General features: G+C 43.6%; 1 protein-coding gene across 4 annotated transcripts in view; it reads right to left on the bottom strand.

The window, feature by feature from the left end:
* Nucleotides 1–9,153: 9,153 nt before the first annotated feature.
* Nucleotides 9,154–23,661, bottom strand: part of LOC118359601 (poly(rC)-binding protein 4-like) — a 64,904-nt gene continuing 50,396 nt past the window's right edge. For all 4 annotated transcript variants that reach the window (XM_035738125.2, XM_035738126.2, XM_035738127.1 and 1 more), the window contains 2 exons: nt 14,685–14,854; nt 9,154–10,185 (listed from right to left, as the gene is read on the bottom strand). In XM_035738125.2, coding sequence (XP_035594018.1) covers nt 9,828–10,185; nt 14,685–14,854 — 528 coding nt within the window. In that variant the 3' untranslated portion in view covers nt 9,154–9,827. The remainder of the gene's footprint in view (nt 10,186–14,684; nt 14,855–23,661) is intronic.

The following is a 23,661-nucleotide window of genomic DNA, read 5'->3' as shown; positions in this document are numbered from 1 at the left end:
CCAGAGGAACTCTAGAGCTCTGTCAGAGTGACCATCGGGTTCTTGGTGACCTCCCTGACCAAGACCCTTCTCCCCTGATTGCTCAGTTTGGCCAGCTCTAGGAAGAGTCTTGGGGGTTCCAAACTTCTTCCATTTAAGAATGATGGATGCCACTGTATTCTTGGGGACCTTCAATGCTGCAGAAATGTTTTGCTACCCCAGATCTGTAAGTTGACACAATTCTATCCCGGAGCTCTATGTACAATTCCTTCCACCTCATGTCTTGGTTTTTGCTCTGACATGCTCTGACATGCACTGTCATCTGTGGGACCTTATATAGACAGGTGTGTGTCTTTCCAAATCATGTCCAAGCAATTTAATTTACTACAGGTGGACTCCAATCAAGTTGTAGAAACATAAAAGATGATCAATGGAAACAGGATGCACCTGAGCTCAATTTCAAATCTCATAGCAAAGGATTTGAGTACTTATGTAAATAAGTTATTTCCGTTTTTAAAAAAAATGTCATTATGTTGTATTGTGTGTAGATTGCTGAGATTTTATTTATTTAATCAATTTTAGAACTGTGGGAAATGTGGGAAAAAAATTTCTGAACACTAAATGAACTGTATGTATTTAGGGAAGCAGCCTGGTGCAGGGTGAGTAACCGGGTGGTAGCCGGCTAGTTAAGGCTATTTAAAAGTCTGATGGCCTTGAGATAGAAGCTGTTTTTCCGTCTCTCGGTCCCAGCTTTGATGCACCTGTACTGACCTCACCTTCTGGATAATAGTGGGGTGAACAGGCCGTGGCTCGAGTGGTTGATGTTCTTGATGATCTTCTTGGCCTTCCTGTGACATTGGGTGCTGTAGGTGTCCTGGAGGGCAGGCAGTGTGCCCCGAGTGATGTGTTGGTCAGACCGCACCACTCTCTGGTGAGCCCTACATTTGTGGGCGGTGCAGTTGCCCTACCAGGTGGGGATACAGCCTGACAGGATGCTCTCATTTGCGTATCTGTAAAAATGCAGGGGCCGAGACAAATTTCTTCAGCCTCCTGAGGTTGAAGAGGCGCTGTTACGCCTTCTTCACCATACTTTCTGTGTGGGTGGAACATTTCAGATTGTCAGTGATGTGTACGCCGAGGAACTTGAAGCTTTCCACCTTCTCCACTGCGGTTCCGTAGATGTGGATGGCGACGTGCTCCTTCTGCTGTTTCCTGAAGTCCCCTGTGTTGAGGATCAAATCAAAGTTTATTTGTCACGTGTGCCGAATACAATAGGTGTATACCTTACAGCGAAATGTTTACAGCGAAGTGAAGGTGTTGTTTCCATCAGAAAGTCCAGGACCCAGTTGCACAGGGTTCAGACCCAGGTCCCCAAGCTTAATGATGAGCTTGGAGGGTACAATGGCGTTAGAGGCTGAGCTATAGTCAATGAACAGCATTCTTACGTAGGTATTCCTCTTGTCCAGATGGGATAGGGCAGTGTGTAGTGCAATGGCGATTGGATTGTCTGTGGACGATAAGCAAACTGAAGTGGGTCTAGGGTGTCAGCTAAGGTAGAGGTGATATGATCCTTAACTAGCCTCCCAAAGCACTTGATGATGACAGAAGTGAGGGGCGATAGTCATTTAGTTCAGTTACCTTTGCTTTCTTGAGTACAGGAACAATGGTGGGCATCCTAAAGCATGTGGGGACAGCAGACTGGGATAGATATACTCTGGTACCATTTGTCAGATGGTAGCAGAGTGAACAGTCTATGGCAATTTTTAGGGCCCTTCCTCTGACACCACCTGATATAGAGGTTCTAGAAAGCAGGGAGCTCAGTCACAGGGATGTAGTGGGCTGTCTGCACCACCCTTTGTAGCGCTTTGCGGTCAATGGCGGTGGAATTGCCATGCCAAGCGGTGATGCATCCAGTCAAGGTGTTCTACTATAGCTAACCCTTCACCTAACCCTAACCTTAAGCCTTTTAGCTAACCCTTCACCCAATCCTAACCCTAACCTTAACCCTTTAACTTAACTCCTGAACTTAATCTTAACCTTAACCCTAACCCCTAGTATAGCTAACATTAGCCACCTAGCTGGAATTTATAACATATCATACGTTTTGTAAATTCTTAACATATTGTACTTTTTGCAAATTCGTAACATGTCACGTGGGATCGGTGATGGACATCCACAAATTAATACATACCATACGAAACATAACATATCATGGAGTGTCTCGGATTTAATTACAGAATAATACGAAATGCTCTGAGACCAGATTCCTGTGCAGGCCGATCCACCTATAATACCCCTGTATAATAGCCCCACGGTGCAGTCCTCTGGAACTCCTGGTTCACATTCTGGTTCCGGGTGCTGGCCAGGTCTATGTAATACTGTTGGCAGTAACTTCGGTTATCTCCCCAGGTTAATGCCTGGTGCACAGCAACATAATTTTGTTTAAGTCACTCTATTTCTCTCATCAACCACTGTAGATTGTCACCGGAGACTCCGGACTGGGAACCCTCGCCGAAGGCTCCGGACTGGGAACTGTCCCCAGAGGCTCTGGACTGGGAACCGTCACCGGAGGCTCCGGACTTCGGATCTTCTCTGGAGGCTCCGGGCCATGGATCATCACTGGAGGCTCCGGGCCATGGATCATCACTGGAGGCTCCGGGCCATGGATCATCACTGGAGGCTTCGGGCCATGGATCATCACTGGAGGCTCCGGGCCATGGATCATCACTGGAGGCTCCGGGCCATGGATCGTCACTGGAGGCTCCGGGCCATGGATCCTCACTGGAGGCTCCGGGCCATGGATCATCAATGGAGGCTTCGGGCCATGGATCCTCACTGGAGGCTCCGGGCCATGGATCATCAATGGAGGCTCCGGGCCATGGATCATCACTGGAGGCTTCGGGCCATGGATCATCACTGGAGGCTTCGGGCCATAGATCATCACTGGAGGCTCCGGGCCATGGATCATCACTGGAGGCTCCGGGCCATGGATCATCACTGGAGGCTTCGGGCCATGGATCATCACTGGAGGCTTCGGGCCATGGATCCTCACTGGAGGCTCCGGGCCATGGATCATCAATGGAGGCTTCGGGCCATGGATCATCACTGGAGGCTTCGGGCCATGGATCATCACTGGAGGTCTGGAGTGCTGAGCCGGCACAACCCGTCCTGTATAGATGCCCACTTTAGCACGACAAGTGCGGGGAGCTGGCACAGAACGCACCGGGCTGTGGAGACGCGCTGTGGAGACGCACTGGAGACACGGTGCGTAGAACCGGAAAACATGGCACCTGAACGGTGACCAACTCCACATGGCGAGTACAGGGAGTTGGTTCTGGTTCCCACCTTGGCTCCGCCAACCACCCCGTGTACCACCCCCCCATTTTATTTTGAGGCTGCCTCTCGGGCTTCCGTCGTGGCCGCGAACCCCGGTGTCGTCGTTGTTGCTCCTTCGCTGCCTCCCATGGAAGGCGATCCTTTCCGGCCAGGATTTCCTCCCACATCCAGGATGTCTGCTACTCCTGGGCACGCTGCTTGGTCCTGGGGTGGTGGGATCTTCTGTAACGAGTGTTGTTGGAAGGATTGGACCAAGGCGCAGCGTGCATAGAGTTCCACATGTTTATTAAATGAAACTCACAAAAACAATAAAGAGTAATGAAACGTGAAGCAAATGCAGTGTTCACAGGCACTACACAAAAACAAGATCCCACAAACAACAGGTGGGAAAAGGCTGCCTAAATTTGATCCCTAATCAGAGACAACGATAGACAGCTGCCTCTGATTGGGAACCATACCATGCCAACATAGAAAATAAAAAACTAGACTACCCACCCTAGTCACACCCTGACCTAACCAAAATAGAGAAATAAAAGGTTCTCTCAGGTCAGGGCGTGACAATTAAATCAAATATGTTCCTCATCAATCTACACACAATACCTCAAAATGACAAAGTGATAACAGGTTTTTAGAAATGTCTGCAAATGTATTAAAAATTAAAAACAGAAACACCTTATTTACATTAGTATTCAGACCTTTTGCTATGAGACTTGAAATTGAGCTCAGCTGCATGCTGTTTCCATTGATCCTCCTTGAAACGTTTCTACAACTTGACTGGAGTCCACCTGTGGTAAATTCAAGTGATTGGACATGATTTGGAAAGGCACACACCTGTCTATATAAGGTCCCAAAGTTGACAGTGTATGCCAGAGAAAAAACCAAGCCATGAGGTCGAAGGAATTGTTGGTAGAGTTCTGAGACAGGATTGTGTCGAGGCACAGGACTGGGGAAGGGTAGCAAAACATTTCTGCAGCACTGAATGTCCCCAAGAACACAGTGGCCTCCATCATTCTTAAATTGAAGAAGTTTGGAAGCACCAAGACTCTTCCTTGAGTTGGCTGCCCATCCAAACTGAGCAATCGGGAGAGAAGGGCCTTGTTCAGGGAGGTGACGGTCAAGAACCCGATGGTCACTGACAGAGCTCTAGAGTTCCTCTGTGGCGATGGGAGATCCTTCCAGAAGGACAACCATCTTTGCAGCACTCCACCAATCATACCTTTATGGTAGAGTGGCCAGACGGGAAGCCACACCTCAGTAAAAGAGACATGACAGCCCGCTTGGTGTTTGCCAAAAGGCACCTAAAGACTCTCGGGCCATGAGAAACAAGATTCTCTGGTGTGATGAAACCAAGATTTAACTTTTTGTCCTGAATGCCAAGCGTCTCATCTGGAGGAAACCTGGCACCATCCCTACGGTGTGAGGATGTTTTTCAGTGGCAGGGACTGGGAGACTAGTCAGGTTTGAGGGAAAGATTAATGGAGCAAAGTACTGAGAGATCCTTAATGAAAACCTGTTCCAGAGTGCTCAGGACCTCAGACTGGGGCGAAGGTTCAACTTCCAATGACCCTAAGCACACAGCGAAGACAACGCAGGAGTGGCTTCAGGACAAGTCTCTGAATGTCCTTGAGTGGCCCAGCCAAAGTCCAGACTTGAACCTGATCGAACATCTCTGGAGAGACCTGAAAATATCTGTACAGCAACGCTCCCCATCCAACCTGACAGAGCTTGAGAGGATCTGCAGGGATGAATGGGAGAAGCTCCCCAAATACAGGTATGCCAAGTTTGTAGCTTCATACCCAAGAAAACTTACTGCTGTAATCATTGCCAAAGGTGCTTCAACAAAGTACTGAGTAAAGGGTCTGAGTACTTAGGTAATTCTGATATTTCCGTTTTGTATCTTTAATAAATCAGCAAACATTTCTAAACCTGGTTATGTTTGTCATTATGGGGTATTGTTTATAGATTGCTGAGGAATCATTTTTATTTAATCCATTTTAGAATAAGGCTGTAAGGTAACAAAATGTGGATAAAGTCAAGGAGTCTGAAAAAGTAACCGAAGGCACAATATGTGGGATAGGGTTTTAGTGGTTGGGGAATACAAGACATGTATTGATCTGCAGGTGACTGCATTCACAGTAAACGTTACATATGACGGTTCAATCGGAAATTCCCTTCAAATTTCTATCGTGTCTGTAACGCTTCAGCAATATAGATTGAATAGATTCTTTAGAGAAAACAGTACCGCCATGTATGAGTTATGCATTTCAGCATTTATTTTCATCACATCCATCACATATTACGGACATAACGCTGAAAAAGGATACTGACTATGAAAAGAGAGAAGCCATTTACAGACCATATAAAACGTTAACGAACGTTAGTTTTACTGAAAATGTTTCAAGATGATCCAATGTAAGGTGCATGTTTTACAAAACCCTTTCCTAAAAAACGTTATGTTACATGTAGGTAGGCTTTATTTCAAAAGTTTAAGGGGGAAATTGCAAACATTTGGAACATTACAGAGTAGTTTGCCAAGTCTCAACCTTCTTTGAGACTTAGTGTAGCCCTGTCATTGTTATTTTATTGAGTATTGTTTTTTTTTAGTTCAGTTAGTAAATATTTTCTTAACTCTTATTAACTCTAACCCTTTAACCAACATTGCAGTTTTAAGGGCTTGTAAGTAACACTTTTACAGTGAGGTCTACCTGTTGTATTTGGCATGTGAAAAATAACATCTGATTTGGAAGTCCAACATGTAGACTGGATCATTCTGAACATAGTTTAATTTGGAAATGACTAACTACTTGTGCATGCTCAGGTCGACTTTAACAACGAAGCGCCCAGCTTCTCTTCTTCAGTGGAACATTATTAAGCGTGTTCCCATGCAATGAGTACAGAAGGAAAATGACAGCCACTTTACATGTAGTAAGTACCAGCTAAGGCCTCTCAAATCAATGTCACAGCACTAGCACACTGGATTCAACAAGTTAAATGCCTCATGCTGGGCTGGTAAAAAGATGTGCAACACTAGGTGTCTCCAAAGGACAGATTGGGGAAAACTGACTTATAGACCAATGTATACGTATGTATGACTTTAATGGGTCGTTGGGGACAAGTTTCCATCATATGACATTCTTTAATTTAATCAGCAACTTAATAAGAGCTGCTATCCATAATCCGTTTTGAAAACATTTTTATTGACTATTGACTAACAGAAACAGCAACCCGTTATATGTAATTTAAGGCCTTTGTAAAGGTGTGGTATATGAATGTTGTACATCCGATGTTGATCAAGAAAATGCAGTCTCTGTCTCAAGTTCAAGCTGACCAGTAGCCTATGCAAAACGACGTCAGAACTCCCCTATTGGACATGCAAAAAATGTGCTCTGCATAAAGCAAGAAGTTAGTGGAAATGTCCTTAGCTACTCAACTCCATTCACCTTTAAAAGTTTGCTATGCTTTGTGTTTGCAAGAACAGTGGAGAATCTGTCAGGTCTCTGATAAATAGGCAAAGCTGTCATTGATGCTTTTGTGACGATGATGCCATTTTTGTGATGGTGGTGCTTTTGTGATAACAACTACACAGCGGTTATAGCCACCCATCAGTGGAGGCTGCTGAGGGGAGGACGGCTCATAATAATGTCTGGAACGGAGCAAATGGAATGGTATCAAACCATGTGTTTGATGCATTTGACACCATTCCACTGATTTTTTTACTTCAGCCATTACCACAAGCCCGTCCTCCACAATTAAGGTGCTACCAACCTCCTGTGCCACCCATACTGCCAGTGTGCGTTGCGCCATCATAAGAAAGTATGTGTGTGTGTGTGTGTGTTATAGCAGACATGAGAGGGTTCACGTCAGGCCTCTGGGTCCATAGCAGACCCTAGAACATGAAAGGGAAATGACAAATACCTTTCCGCTCAAGGCCACTACAATCTTCCTGGAAATTCTCACTTGGACTCGCATTGCTGTTTCAAATGCTTGAGACAGAGATCAAACAGAATTAGGCTTTGTACTGAAGCAGAAGGTACAGTGAATTCAATGGTGCTATGTGGACTTGTTCCTGCAGGTGGCACAAGCGTCTGAGGGAAAGTATTGCTCCTGTGCATTCTCATTCATATCTATAGGCTAACGTACAGAGTATACTGTATGAAAAAGATTTTCCATATTTGTTGATGATGTAGAGTGTTGGGATGTAAACATAATCAAAGATAGAATCGTGTCTGATAAATGTTAGATACTGTAAATAACACAATATAATCATGTTTTGTGTAATTATGTGCAGTGAGAGATCTTAGTAAGAGGATGAGAGAGAGAGGAAGATAAAGAGGGTTTGAGTGAGGAGAGAGAGAGGAAGATAAAGAGGGTTTGAGTGAGGAGAGAGAGAGAGAGAGAGAGAGCGAGAGAGAGAGAGGAAGATAAAGAGGGTTTGAGTGAGGAGAGAGAGGGGGGGAGAGAAGAAAGAGGGAAAGCGAGAGAGATGCGGGAGGTATAGAGACCTCTACTGAGGGCATGGATATTTTAGGACCTTTTTTCAGGGAGCTGCATTAGGCAGTAAAGAGGAGGAGAGAAAGGGACACAGAGCGAGGGAGAGACAGAGAGAGAGAGGGAGGGAGAGAGAGAGAGGGAGGGAGAGACAGAGAGAGAGAGAGGGAGGGAGAGACAGAGAGAGAGAGGGAGGGAGACAGAGAGAGAGAGGGAGGAAGAGACAGAGAGGGAGAGACTGAGGGAGAGATCCTTTTCTACAGTAGGCAACTCAGTCCACACTAACAAAAGCTCCTTCATATCAGAGGTGTAAAGAGACAGAATTTGAAAACTCTAATGACCCTTGAGTATTTAGCATAGAAATTCCGCTGTTGTGATGTCAGTCTGGTGAAAGGGTAATATTGTTGCATGTCTCTGAGACCACATGTAAGTGAATATCTATGGCAACAGCAAGGACATGTCACTGTCAAGGCCTCCTGTCATTCCCACTGAGGTCTTCTAAGAGTGGAATGAAATAAGGCTGGCTTTCTCTCAAGGGGATGACGATGCTGTGGTGCATGTTGATGCTGTCACTGCATGTTCCCTTATCTTCAATGCTCTCTCTCTCTTACCCTCGTCTCTGAGCGTCAGTTGATGTGGGTGTGTGTAGGATCTGAGCATGTGTGTGTGTTTTTGTGTGTGTGGACACAGTGTCTGAGTGCGTGTGTGTGTTCAGTATCAGAATGTGTGTGTGTACGCACAGTGTGTGAGTTCAGCATCTGAGTGTGCGCACAGTGTGTGTGTATATAGTAACTCTGTGTGTGTGCACAGTGTGTGTGTATATAGTAACTCTGTGTGTGTGTGCCCTGTATTTGTGAATGCAGGCGGAGCCCTCTGCTCCAGTGGGGTTGTGGAGAAGCCTGCCTGCCTCACACTGAAGTTATTGTTCAGGGACAAAGAGCACTATGATGTGAAGAGCATCCCTCATAAAACCTGCCATTTGGAATGACGTGCCACCCACAGGCTCGTGACAGCTTGGGGAAAATAAAAAATAAGCTGTCAGGAGGAGAACTGGTGTTGCGTCACTTTTAATATGATGTGTATTTTCAAAGTGGCTTTACAAGTGCAGTCTTCAACGTGGTTTCAAATAGATGAATTATCTCTAAAAGAAAGAAAGACTGCTCTTTGGGTTGTTTCATGTATTCTGCAATATGTTTGAATCGCACTGATTGGCTTACATTTGATTTTGAGTGTGTGTGTTTTCGTTCATTGATTGAGCATTTCATCTCGTGTCTGCAGGCGACAAAGAAGTTGCAGATTTCCCCTTTAAAATGGACAAAGGTCAAATTTAAAGGGAGACTCAAACCTGCAGCCATTTCAAGAAGAAAAAAAAGTTTAATAAACAAATCAATTTACATAAATAAAACAAGTTGCACATTTCAAACATAACACTCAACACTAGATTCCTATAGCAGAAAACACTTATATTTTTCCTCCCAAGCATTTACAGATTTTCTTAAAAACTTCAAGAAGCAAACATAGACATTGTATAAAAGCATCATACAGTGTGCATCCATCCGCATCAGAGTATAACTTACAAACTTACTGAAGGATAAATACTTTTGGGCTTATTCCTAACTTGAGAGGCAAAAACGTACCATCACATCAGTGCATGAAAATCCAAGTTAGTGCATTTCCCAAGTTAGGACTGTCCCCTTTATTAGTGATAAATAACAGTAGAATGAAGTGGAGGTGAAAGCAGTCCATTATTTTATGGGGAACTCACAAATCATCTATATATGTAATGTATAGTATACCTTATGATAGTTATCCTCTTCCATGTGGTGAATTATAAAGTCAAGTCAAGACCATCTCTGGCAGCAGATATGGCGTGAGTGAATGAACATCTGACATGGCACCCTATTCACCATATAGTGCACTATGTAGGGAATAGGGTGTAACTGGAGATGGAGCCATTATAGAAAGCTGTCCTTCATTTCAGCCTCCAGAAGAAGGCTGAGGCTAGCTTGGTGTACCATGTAGCATCAGTAAGGTGCAAACTTCTGTCTGTCCGGTTTCTTGATGCAGTTGGCTGAGGAGATTTTGGTAGTGTAGGCTGCCAGGGTGGTGTGGGAGGGGGCTGCGGTGACAGCGACCTGGGGCGTGGGGCTAGAGAGAGTCAGGAAGGGGACAGACTTGACCCCTAGCAGGCCGGAAAAGGGCAGAACGCCGTAGGGGTGGCCCATGACGGGGGTTGGGGAGAGGGCACTCATGGCTGCCAGGGTGGAGGCGGAGTGGGGGGAGGAGGCCGGGGAGACGGGCTGGGTGAAGGCCATGTTGAGGTCAGCCATGTTGGGGGAGGCCATGGACGCTGCCTGGGCCGTGGATTTAGCTGTCTCTAAACTATGGAGAGGGAAGAGTAGAGGACGAGTGGCTTTCAATACAATAGAATAGAATACAGTACAATGCAATACATTGCAATACAATACAGATCTATGAATTCTCTAAGGGATTATTACCAGAACAAGAGAACAACGGCATCATTACCGCATATCACCATGTTATTTAAAGGTCCAATGCAGCCGTTTTTATCTAAATATCAAATGATTTCTGGGCAACAATGAAGTACTGTTATTTTTTTAAATTAAAATGGTGAAAAAATAACCCCAAAAATACTGCATGGAACAATGCAACAATTTCAAAGATTTCACTGAGTTACAGTTCATATAAGGAAATCAGACAATTTAAATAAACGAATTAAGCCCTAATCTATGGATTTCACATGACTGGGAATACAGATACAGTATGCAACTGTTGGTCACAGATACCTTAAATAAAAGGTAGGGGCGTCGATCAGAAAACCAGTCAGTATCTGGTGTGACCACCATTTGCCTCAGCAGTGCAAAATATCCTCTATATGCATAGAGTTGATCAGGCTGTTGATTGTGGCCTGTTAAATGTTCTCCCACTCCTCTTCAATGGTTGTGCAAAGTGCTGGATATTGGCGGGAACTGGAACATGCTGTCATATACAACATTCCAGAGCATCCCACACATGCTCAATGGGTGATATGTCTGGTGAGTATGTGGACCATGGAAGAACTGGGACATTTTCAGCTTCCAGGAATTGTGTACAGATCCTTGTGACATTGGGCAATGCATTATCATGCTGAAACATGAGGTGATGGCAGTGGATGAACGGCAAGACAGGGGGCCTCAGGATCACGTCACGGTATCTCTGTGCATTCAAATTCAATAAAATGCAATTGCGTTAATTGTCCGTAGCTTATGCCTGCTGATATCATAACTCCACCACCACCATGTTCACAACTTTGAGAAAAGCAAACCACTTGCCCATGACACCATACACGTGGTCAGCTGGTTGGACATACTGCCAAATTTTGGAGGTGGCTTATGGTAGAGAAATGAACACTAAATTCTCTGGCAACAACTCTGGTAGACATTCCTGCAGTCAGCATGCCAATTGCATGCTCCCTCAAAACTTGAGACATCTGTGGAATTGTGTTGTGTGACAAAACTGCACATTTTAGAGCGGCCTTTGATTCAAATAAAATGAATACAACCGTGAAATGCTTACTTAGAAGCCCTTAACCAACGGTGCAGTTCAAGAAGAGTTTAAAAAATATTTACCAATTAGACTAAAATAAAAAGTAACACAATAAGAATAATAATAACGGGACTCGGCACCGGTACCGAGTCAGTGGGGGGGGGGTGGTCAATGTAATATGTCCGGAGGCGATTTTTCTTGAATTGATCAACAGTCTTATGGCTTGGAGGTAGAAACTGTTGAGGAGCCTTTTGGTCATAGACTTGGCACTCCGGTACCGCTTACCATGCAGTAGCAGAGAAAACAGTCTATAACTTGGGTGACTGGAGTCTCTGACAATTTTATGTTTTATGACACTGCCTATTATATAGGTCCTGGATGGAAGGAAGCTTGGCCCCAGTGATGTACTGGGCCGTTCGCACTACCCTCTGTAGCGCCTTGCGGTCAGATGCCGAGCAGTTGCCATACCAGGCGGTGATATATCCGGTCAGGATGCTCTCGATGGTGCAGCTGTAGAACCTTTTGAGGATCTAGGGACCCATGCCAAATCTTTTCAGTCTCCCGAGGGGGAAAGGTTTGGTCGTGCCCTCTTCATGACTGTCTTGGTATGTTTGGACCATGATAGTTTGTTGGTGATGTGGACACCAAGGAACTTGAAACTCTCGACCCGCTCCACTACAGCCCCATCGATGTTAATGGGGTCTGTTCGGCCCACCTTTTCCTGTAGTCCACGATCAGCTCCTTTGTCTTGCTCACACTGAGGGAGGGGTTGTTGTCATGGCACCACACTGCCAATTCTCTGACCTCTTCCCTATAGGCTGTCTCATCGTTGTAGGTGATCAGGCCTACCACTGTTGTGTCATCCGCAAACTTAATGATGGTGTTGGAGTCGTGTTTGGACATGCAGTTGTGGGCGAACAGGGAAAACAGGAGGGGACAAAGTACTCACCTTTGAAGGGCCCCAGTGTTAAGGATCAGCGTGTCAGACGTTTTGTTGCCTACACTTACCACCTGGGGGCAGCCCATCAGGAAGTCCAGGATCCAGTTGCAGAGGGAGGTGTTTAGCCCCAGGGTCCTTTGCTTAGTGATGAACTTTGTGGGCACTATGATGTTGAACACTGAGCTGTAGTCAATGAACAGCATTCTCACATAGGTGTTCCTATTGTCCAGGTGAGAAAGGGCAGTGTGGAGTGCGATTGAGATTGCATCATCTGTGGATCTGTTGGGGCGGTATGCGAATTGGAGTGGGTCTAGGGTGTCCGGGAGGATGCTGTTGATGTGAGCCATGACCAGCCTTTCAAAGCACTTCATGGCTACGTGAGTGCCACGTGACGGTAATCATTTAGGCAGGTTATCTTCACTTCCTTGGACACAGGGACTATGGTGGTCTGCTTGAAACATGTAGGTATTACAGACTTGGCCAGGGAGAGGTTGAAAATGTCAGTGCAGACACTTGACAGTTGTTCCGTGCATGCTTTGAGTACATGTCCTGATAATCCATCTGGCCCAGCGGCTTTGTGAATGTTGACCTGTTTTTGTTCACATCGGCTACAGAGAGCATTATCACACAGTCATCCAGAACAGCTGGTGCTCTCGTGCATGCTTCAGTGTTGCTTTCCCCGAAGCGAGCATAAAAGGCATTTAGCTCGTCTGGTAGGCTCGTGTCACTGGGCAGCTCGCGGCTGTGCTTCCCTTTGTAGTCTGTAATAGTTGTCACGCCCTGCTACATCCGACGAGCGTCAGAGCCGGTGTAGTAGGATTCAATCTTAATCCTGTATTGCCACTTTGCTTGTTTGATGGTTCATCTGAGGGCATAGTGGGATTTCTTATAAGCGTCTGGATTAGTCTATTTTTCTCTGGTTGCACATGTGACATGTAGGTAACATTTTTGTCAAACAGATTTAAGTTTGCCTGCATTAAAGTCCCCGGCCACTAGGAGTGCCGCTTCTGGTTCAGCATTTTCTTCTTTGCTTGTGGTCTTATAGAGTTGGTAGAGAGCGGTCTTAGTGCCAGCTTCGTTCTGTGGTGGTAAATAGACGGCCACGAATAATATAGATGAGAACTCTTGGTAGATAATGCGGTCTACAGCTTATCATAAGGTACTATACCTCAGGCAAGCTATACCTCAAGACTTCTTTTTTAATATTAGACATCGTGCACCAGCTGTTATTGACAAATAGATACACACCCCACCCCTTGTTTTATCAGAGGTAGTGTCCATATTGTCCTTATCATCATTCAGTCACGTCACGGTGAAACATAAGATGTTGCAGTTTTAATGTCCCGTTGGTAGGATCATCTTAATCGTAGCTCATCAATTTTATTCCAATGATTGCACGTTAGCAAGAAGAACAGATGGCAGTGGGAGTTTCCTCACTCGCCTACGGATTCTCAGAAGGCTGCCCGGACTGCGGCCCCTTTTTCACACAAAAGGCAGGGATCTGGGCCTGTTCCAGTGAAAGCAGGATATTCTTCTCGTCGGACTCATTAAAGGAAAGTTTCTTCCAGTCCGCAGTGAGTAATTGCTTTTCTGATGTCCAGAAGTTCGTTTTGGTCATAAGAGACGGTAGCAGCAACATTATGTACACAATAAGTGTCAAAAAAACTAACAAAATAGCACAATTGGATGGGAGAATGTAAAACATCAGCCATGTTCTTCGGTGCCATCTTAATATTAAGATGCACAAGGTGCACCTGTGTAATGATCATGCTGTTTAATCAGTTTCTTGATCTGCCACACCTGTCAGGTGGATGGATTATCGTAGCAAAGGAGAAATGCTCACTAACAGGGATGTAAACAAATTTGTGCACAAAATTAAAAAAATTAGCCTTTTGAGCTTATGGAACATTTCTGGAATCTTTTATTTCAGCTCATGAAACGTGGGACCAACACTTTACATGTTGCGTTTATATTTTTGTTCAGTGTAGATTCTTAGCAAATAACAATTTCTCAAGCAATAATTTAGCTAGGACTGTCTGAGAGTGGTCTGAAGGGAGAGGGGGAAAACCGAAAACTAGCCGTTATTGGCAGAGAGGTTTGGAACTCTCTTTCTTATTGGTACCTTAACTAATTTAGCACCTGGTGATGTCACAAATAAGGACAAAACTCTACCCAATCAAAACAGGTAGAAATTTCAGGCGGTTTTACAAACACCTTTTACACTAAAAGGGCATTATCATAATTTTCATTAATCCTCATAGCGTGGAAATATATATATATAAAACACCGAAAAATCACATTTAACCTTTGCCCGTAACAGTTATGGAAACAGAATCACCTCTCCCTCCCCCGACACTGATTGGTTAGACTGGATCGCATCAGCCAGTGGGCTTACCAGGAGGTGATGAGGTACTGGGCCAGGTTGATGCTGACTGGTGTGCCTGTAATGGTGACGTGACGGTCACTGGTCCCGTCTAGCTGGCTGCCAATCTTGATCTGAGCCCCCGACATCTGCCTGATCTCATTGATCTTAGCGCCCTGCCGGCCGATGATCGAGCCTATCAGCTGCAAGCGAGAGAGAGATGGATAGATGGAGGGGTGGATGGATGGAGAGCTATATGCAGTGGATATCTGTGCAGAGAGTCTCAGCACTTGATTGCATTCAGATTGTCTAAGAGTTATTTATTACGTTGCAATTGTTTCGAGAGTTGTTTCAATATTGTCTCAATATTGCAATACATCAAACAAAGCTACTGTAGGCTATATGCCAGTGGTGTTGATGATGCTGAGTATGCTAACTATTAATAATGATAAACTGCAGACAATACTTGTGAAAGCTTGTGTTGAGAATGTGTGTACATGTTATTATTGGCCTTCTACAGTTTGTGTATGAAATGTACACCTCTCTAAACATTGTGATCACATTGTTTGTCTGCAATGGCCCCGTCATCTATCATGCATGTCAAACACACAGTTTTTCCAACCTCTTCCTTAATTGCAGTGCTCCATGCCCCAATAAAACAGACAGGAGAGAGAGAGAGAGAGAGGGGGGGGCACATTTGCCTCTCATTAATCTGAATGGCTAAAAGGTTATTGATTTCCATCGCCGTGGCGACTTCGCAAACAAATCACTTCCCGAACACGACCCAGAATAGAGGCATCTCTCGGCTAATAGAAAACCTAATGGGAAAATAATTCAAAACATAACACCCGACTGGTTTGTCTCTTTTTATCTGACATTAGATTATAAAATACTGACATTAGTTTATAAAATGCTGACATTAGTTTATAAGATGCTGACATTAGTTTATAAGATGCTGACATTAGTTTATAAGATGCTGACATTAGTTTATAAGATGCTGACATTAGATTATAAAATGCTGACATTATATTATAAAATGCTGACATTAGTTTATAAGATGCTGACATTAGATTAGAAGATGCTGACATTAGATTAGAAGATGCTGTCATTAGATTATAAGATACTGACATTAGTTTATAAGATGCTGACATTAGTTTACAAGATGCTGACATTAGTTTATAAGATGCTGACATTAGTGTATATGATACTGACATTAGTTTATAAGGTGATGACATTAGTTTATAAGATGATGACATTAGTTTAAAAGATGCTGACATTAGTTTTTAAGATGCTGACAATAGTTTATAAGATACTGACATTAGTTTATAAGATGCTGACATTAGTTTCAATGATACTGACATTAGTTTTTAAGATGCTGACATTAGTTTCAATGATACTGACATTAGTTTATAAGATGCTGACATTAGTTTATAAGATGCTGACATTAGTTTCAATGATACTGACATTAGTTTATAAGATGCTGACATTAGATTCAATGATACTGACATTAGTTATAAAGATGCTGACAATAGTTTATAAGATACTGACATTAGTTTATAAGATGCTGACATTAGTTTCAATGATACTGACATTAGTTTTTAAGATGCTGACATTAGTTTCAATGATACTGACATTAGTTTTTAAGATGCTGACAATAGTTTAGAAGATACTGACATTAGTTTATAAGATGCTGACATTAGTTTCAATGATACTGACATTAGTTTTTAAGATGCTGACATTAGTTTAAATGATACTGACATTAGTTTATAAGATGCTGACATTAGTTTATAAGATGCTGACATTAGTTTATAAGATGCTGACATTAGTTTATAAGATGCTGACATTAGTTTATAAGATGCTGACATATAGTTTATAAGATGCTGACATTAGTTTCAATGATACTGACATTAGTTTATAAGATGCTGACATTAGTTTATAAGATGCTGACATTCGTTTATAAGATGCTGACATTAGCTTCAATGATACTGACATTAGTTTAAATGATACTGACATTAGTTTATAAGAAGCTGACATTAGTTTATAAGATGCTGACATTAGTTTAGAAGATGTTGACATTAGTTTATAAGATGCTGACATTAGTTTATAAGATGCTGACATTAGTTTATAAGATGCTGACATTAGTTTCAATGATGCTGACATTAGTTTATAAGATGCTGACATTAGTTTAAATGATACTGACATTAGTTTATAAGATGCTGACATTAGTTTATAAGATGCTGACATTAGTTTATAAGATGCTGACATTAGCTTCAATGATACTGACATTAGTTTAAATGATACTGACATTAGTTTATAAGAAGCTGACATTAGTTTCAATGATACTGACATTAGTTTATAAGATGCTGACATTCGTTTATAAGATGCTGACAATAGTTTATATGATGCTGACATTAGTTTATAAGATACTGACATTAGTTTATAAGAAGCTGACATTAGTTTCAATGATACTGACATTAGTTTATAAGATGCTGACATTCGTTTATAAGATGCTGACAATAGTTTATATGATGCTGACATTAGTTTATAAGATACTGACATTAGTTTATAAGAAGCTGACATTAGTTTCAATGATACTGACATTAGTTTATAAGATGCTGACATTCGTTTATAAGATGCTGACAATAGTTTATATGATGCTGACATCAGTTTATTCGGGGTCTTGGCTGATTTTTTTTTTATTGGTTTCCGTTGTCTTGGAGCATTGCTCTGTTGGAGAACAATACATTCTCAGCAGGACCAAGGCCAGAGGATAATGCTAGGTTTAGGTTAAACATTTTTGCACCAAAGAAAATAAATGATAAACAACAATACAGATAAAAAAGGTGTGCAGGTTTGGTTGGAAGCCCAAGGGCTTGTAAAACTATTTACAATATACAGTACTAGTCAAAAGTTTGGGCACATCTAATCATTCCAGGGTTTTTCTTTAATTGGACTATTTTCTACATTATAGAATAATAGTGAAGACATTACAACTATGAAATATCACATATGAAATCATGTAGTAACCAAAAAAAATCTAAATATATTTTATATTTGAGATTGCTCAAAGTAGCCATCCTCTGCCTTGACGTCACCTGGAAGGCATTTAAATTAAAAGGTGTGCCTTGTTAATTTGTGGAATTTCTTTCCTTCTTAATGCGTTTGAAACAATCATTTGTGTTGTGACAAGTTAAGGGTGGTATACAGAAGATAGCCCTATCCTGAGTGGCGCAGCGGTATAAGGCACTGCATCTCACTGCTAGAGGCATCACTACCGGCTGTGATTGGGAGTCCCATAGGGTGGCGCACAATTGGCCCAGCGTCATCTGGGTTTGGTCGGTGTAGGCAGTCATTTTAAATACAAATTTGTTCTTAACTGACTTGCCTAGTTAAATAAATGTTCAATTTAAAACATAAATAAATAAGGAAAATTGGCTAAAAGACCAAATTCATATTACGGCAAGAACAGCTCAAATAAACAAAGAGAAACGACAGTCCATTATTACTTTTAAGACATGAAGGTCAGTCAATCTGGAAAATGTCAAGAACTTTGAACGTTTCTTCAAGTGCAGTTGCAAAATCCATCAAGCTCTATGATGAAACTGGCTCTCATGAGGACCGCCACAGGAAAGGAAGACCAAGAGTTACCTCTGCTGCAGAGGATAAGTTCATTAGAGTTACCAGCCTCAGAAATTGCAGCCCAAATAAATGCTTCACAGAGTTCAAGAAACAGACACATCTCAACATCAACTGCGTGTATCAGGCCTTCATGGTCGAATTTCTGCAAAGAAACCATTACTAAAGGACACCAATAAGAAGAAGAGACTTGCTTGGGCCAAAGAACACGAGCAATGGACAATAGACCGGTGGAAATCTGTCCTTGAGTCCAAATTTGAGATCCCATCTGGTTTGCGCTTAGTGGGACTATCATTTGTTTTTCAACAGGACAATGACCCTAAACACCTCCAGGCTGGGTAAGGGCTATTTGACTAAGAAGGAGAGTGATGGAGTGCTGCATCAGATGACCTGGCCTCCACAATCACCCGAACTCAACCCAATTGAGATGGTTTGGGATGAGTTGGGCCGCAGAGGGAAGGAAAAGCAGGCAACAAGTAATATATAATAATAATAATAATATAATATATAATATATAATAATATAATATATGCCATATGCCATTTAGCAGACGCTAAGTGCTCAGCATATGTGGGAACTCCTTCAAGTGTGTTGGAAAAGCATTCCAGGTGAAGCTGGTTGAGAGAATGCCAAGAGTGTGCAAAGATGTCGTCAAGGCAAAGGGTGGCTACTTAGAAGAGGTTTGTGCGGGATTATTATTTTATTATTTTATTGATGTAGCTCGGTGAGGTTATGCCCTATTTCTTGTTTTCACGGATTTAATAAGAGTGTGTTATTGTCGGAGCTTTGTTTGTTCCTCCGTGCGTTTGTATGGGTTCTCTGTTGTCGAGGGCGTTTTACTTTTTTTGATTGTGCCATACCTGTGTTGGTGGACTTGCCAATTAAAGTACGCTTCCCAGACATCCATGCTCTCCTGCACCTACCTCCTAACGCAAGGAGATAGGTAGCAGGCATATGTAATGGCCCAGACAATATTATAGCAAATGAGATATGGGTAAATTAAGCTATAGTAAAGAGTTAAGGAAGCCTCATAAACCAAACCACTAATCTTTCTGATGATACCAACAGATTTAATCACTTTGCTGCAGACAAATTTATGATCTTTCCAGGATAACTTTTCATCAATTAGAACACCAATTAGGAATCTAGTGGATGTGACTTGTTCCATTTCATTCCAACCAGTTTGTTTATCTGGAACCATTCTGAAACCTAGGCTTAAGGATCAGTGTATAGGCCCAGGGTCTAAGCCTGAGTGCAGGGTGTCAGTCCCCAGAGGTAGAGGTTATGCTGTCAGATAAACGGCGAGAGGCCTAGACAGTGATGGAGTACTTCCAGTATGTGTGCTTTGGCAGCTTAACAACGGATGACTGATAGTGGCCACTGCGCCACACGCACACGCACACACACACACACACACACACACACTGCTCTCCTGCTCCTGTCCTTCTCCCTATAATTCATATTCCTTCCTGAGAAGTCACTGTCCTGCTCAGCAGCATTTCATTGTTCGCACAGCATCATGGTTGGTCTCCCTGGCTATTATTGGCACATCATATTATTCAGGGAGCAGCTAGCTAGGTGTTGGCACAGCCCAGCCAGGCTTAAGAGCAACCCAGGGAGACGATGAGCAGTACTAGCACAGACCTGGGATCAGAGATAATGACAAGCACTCCCCCCTGCTGGGAGGGAGAATCAGTACCTCAGAACAATACATTAGTTCTGAGCAACTTGAATCAATTTGTCTTGATGCTTAATTGATTGTGAAAAATGAACTGCATTGGAAGTATAGGAAGACTTCTGTCTAGGCCATTGTAATCCCAAAACAATGTTGAGTAGAAATCAAATCAAATTTTATTTGTCACATACACATGGTTAGCAGATGTTAATGCGAGTGTAGCGAAATGCTTGTGCTTCTAGTTCCGACAATGCAGTAATAACCAATTGTGATTGTGAGGAATTCTAAATAAGGTGAACAGAAGGACTTGAGTTCCTGTATGTTTTTGTGACAACACCACGTCTCGTTAGCCATAAGGCATACGCCCCCGCCCCTCTTCTTACCAGAAAGATGTTTGTTTCTGTCGGCGCGATGCGTGGAGAAACCAGCTGGCTGCACCGACTCCGATAGCGTCTCCAGTGAGCCATGTTTCCGTGAAGCAAAGAACGTTACAGTCTCTGATGTCCCTCTGGAATGCTACCCTTGCTCGGATTTCATCAACCTTGTTGTCAAGAGACTGGACATTGGCGAGAAGTATACTGGGGAGTGGTGCACGATGTGCCCGTCTCCGGAGTCTGACCAGAAGGCCGCTTCGTTTCCCTCTTTTACGAAGTCGGCTGGGATCCATTCCATTGTCCTGGGTGAAAGGCAGAACGCAGGATCCGCTTCGCGAAAGTCATATTCTTGGTCGTACTGATGGTGAGTTGACGCTGCTCTTATATTCAGTAGTTCTTCTCGACTGTATGTAATGAAACCTAAGATGACCTGGGGTACTAATGTAAGAAATAACACGTAAAAAAAACAAAAAACTGCATAGTTTCCTAGGAACGCGAAGCGAGGCGGCCATCTCTGCTTGTTTTGAATCTTTACAGGGCAATTTTCAGAGGTAGTGTAGGAGCTCTAGGGGCTTCCGGATTTAGTGTAGATCCAGGTTAATAACATGCAGGTATTAGACCAAATCAAATTTTATTTGTCACATACACATGGTTGGCAGATGTTAATGCGAGTGTAGCGAAATGCTTGTGCTTCTAGTTCCGACAATGCAGTGATAACCAACAAGTAATCTAACTAACAATTCCAAAACTACTGTCTTATACACAGTGTAAGGAGATAAGGAATATGTACATAAGGATATATGAATGAGTGATGGTACAGAGCAGCATACAGTAGATGGTATCGAGTACAGTATATACATATGAGATGAGTGTGTAGACAAAGTAAACAAACTGGCATAGTTAAAGTGGCTAGTTGTATTACATAAGGATGCAGTCGATGATGTAGAGTACAGTATATACATATGCATATGAGATGAATAATGTAGGGTAAGTAACATTATATAAGGTAGCATTGTTTAAAGTGGCTAGTGATATATTTACATCATTTCCCATCAATTCCCATTATTAAAATGGCTGGAGTTGGGTCAGTGTCAATGACAGTGTGTTGGCAGCAGCCACTCAATGTTAGTGGTGGCTGTTTAACAGTCTGATGGCCTTGAGATAGAAGCTGTTTTTCAGTCTCTCGGTCCCAGCTTTGATGCACCTGTACTGACCTCACCTTCTGGATGATAGCGGGGTGAACAGGCAGTGGTTCGGGTGGTTGATGTCCTTGATGATCTTTATGGCCTTCCTGTAACAACGGGTGGTGTAGGTGTCCTGGAGGGCAGGTAGTTTGCCCCCGGTGATGCGTTGTGCAGTCCTCACTACCCTCTGGAGAGCCTTACGGTTGAGGGCGGAGCAGTTGCCGTACCAGGCGGTGATACAGCCCGCTCTCGATTGTGCATCTGTAGAAGTTTGTGAGTGCTTTTGGTGACAAGCCGAATTTCTTCAGCCTCCTGAGGTTGAAGAGGCGCTGCTGCGCCTTCTTCACGACGCTGTCTGTGTGGGTGGACCAATTCAGTTTGTCTGTGATGTGTATGCCGAGGAACTTAAAACTAGCTACCCTCTCCACTACTGTTCCATCGATGTGGATAGGGGGGTGTTCCCTCTGCTGTTTCCTGAAGTCCACAATCATCTCCTTAGTTTTGTTGACGTTGAGTGTGAGGTTATTTTCCTGACACCACACTCCGAGGGCCCTCACCTCCTCCCTGTAGGCCGTCTCGTCGTTGTTGGTAATCAAGCCTACCACTGTTGTGTCGTCCGCAAACTTGATGATTGAGTTGGAGGCGTGCGTGGCCACGCAGTCGTGGGTGAACAGGGAGTACAGGAGAGGGCTCAGAACGCACCCTTGTGGGGCCCCCGTGTTGAGGATCAGCGGGGAGGAGATGTTGTTGCCTACCCTCACCACCTGGGGGCGGCCCGTCAGGAAGTCCAGTACCCAGTTGCACAGGGCGGGGTCGAGACCCAGGGTCTCGAGCTTGATGACGAGCTTGGAGGGTACTATGGTGTTGAATGCCGAGCTGTAGTCGATGAACAGCATTCTCACATAGGTATTCCTCTTGTCCAGGTGGGTTAGGGCAGTGTGCAGTGTGGTTGAGATTGCATCGTCTGTGGATCTATTTGGGCGGTAAGCAAATGTGATATGGTGATATGGTCCTTGACTAGTCTCTCAAAGCACCACTGTGTTCATTAGTGATTACCTTTGCTACGCAGGACATACACAGTACAGTAACACTGCATGCCTCACCTCAGCTGCTACTGAAACTGGCCTATATTTTCTTAGAATTCCAGCTGAATTTGTAATTTGAAAGGACACAGGAAGAAGGATAGGGTGGTGGGGCAGTCACCATTTTTCTCCAGGCTAAATCTTCCCTGGGCAGAAGTACTGCTGACTAAAGCTCTCTCTCTCTCTCTCTCTCTCTCTCTCTCTCTCTCTCTCTCTCTCTCTCTCTCTCTCTCTCTCTCTCTCTCTCTCTCTCTCTCTCTCTCTCTCTCTCTCTCTCTCTCTCTCTCTCTCTCTCTCTCTCTCTCTCTCTCTCTCTCTCTCTCTCTCTCTCTCTCTCTCTCTCTCTCTCTCTCTCTCTCTCTCTCTCTCATCTATGTAGCCTCCTCTCCTTCTCTCTCTCTCTCTCATCTATGTAGCCTCCTCTCCTTCTCTTTCTCTTTATTCAGCTGCACTAGTATGGAAGGGAACGACAGGGGAAAGCAAATACCTGGTGTGTGCACACCATATCGTTTTCACCGCTTCTATGTATTCAGATCAGTGCAGGTGAAGATAAAAGAAAGCAGATGAGGAGAGGAAATAATTTTAGAATATTGAGATGCACCCAGCCTAAATCTCCCACTGGACCTCTGAGAATGGATCCTAAATCGTCCACTGGTCTGCGGTCTTTGGTTTCTGCTATGCCTGAGAGAGCCACAGAGAGACACACAGAGACAGAGAGAGAGGGCTCATCCATGGCTATAAGTCCTCTCTGGAACAATGGCTGGAGCTTAGACTCAGCTGTCCCTGTCATGCACCACACTACAGTACCAGCCATTCCACTGACTGATTGGAAGGTTTGATACTTAAGGGTTTGCTGGAGAGAAGTGGTGACATTGTTCAAGAGTTATGTCTGGTTGGTTGGCATGTCATCTTAAACAGGAGAGCTTATTGCACTCTGTCATGGTACGATTCAGTTCAAGATTGTAGAGTACATGAAGTCTGATCAATTCACACAGTTGGACAGCCTATGCCAGACAGTGCTAGATCATCACAGAGGACAAATCTGGGTAGTGCCTTTCC

This window comes from Oncorhynchus keta, chromosome 27, assembly GCF_023373465.1.
Source record: "Oncorhynchus keta strain PuntledgeMale-10-30-2019 chromosome 27, Oket_V2, whole genome shotgun sequence".
Taxonomy (NCBI): Eukaryota; Metazoa; Chordata; class Actinopteri; order Salmoniformes; family Salmonidae; genus Oncorhynchus; species Oncorhynchus keta.
This window is presented reverse-complemented; position numbering and strand designations above follow the sequence as displayed.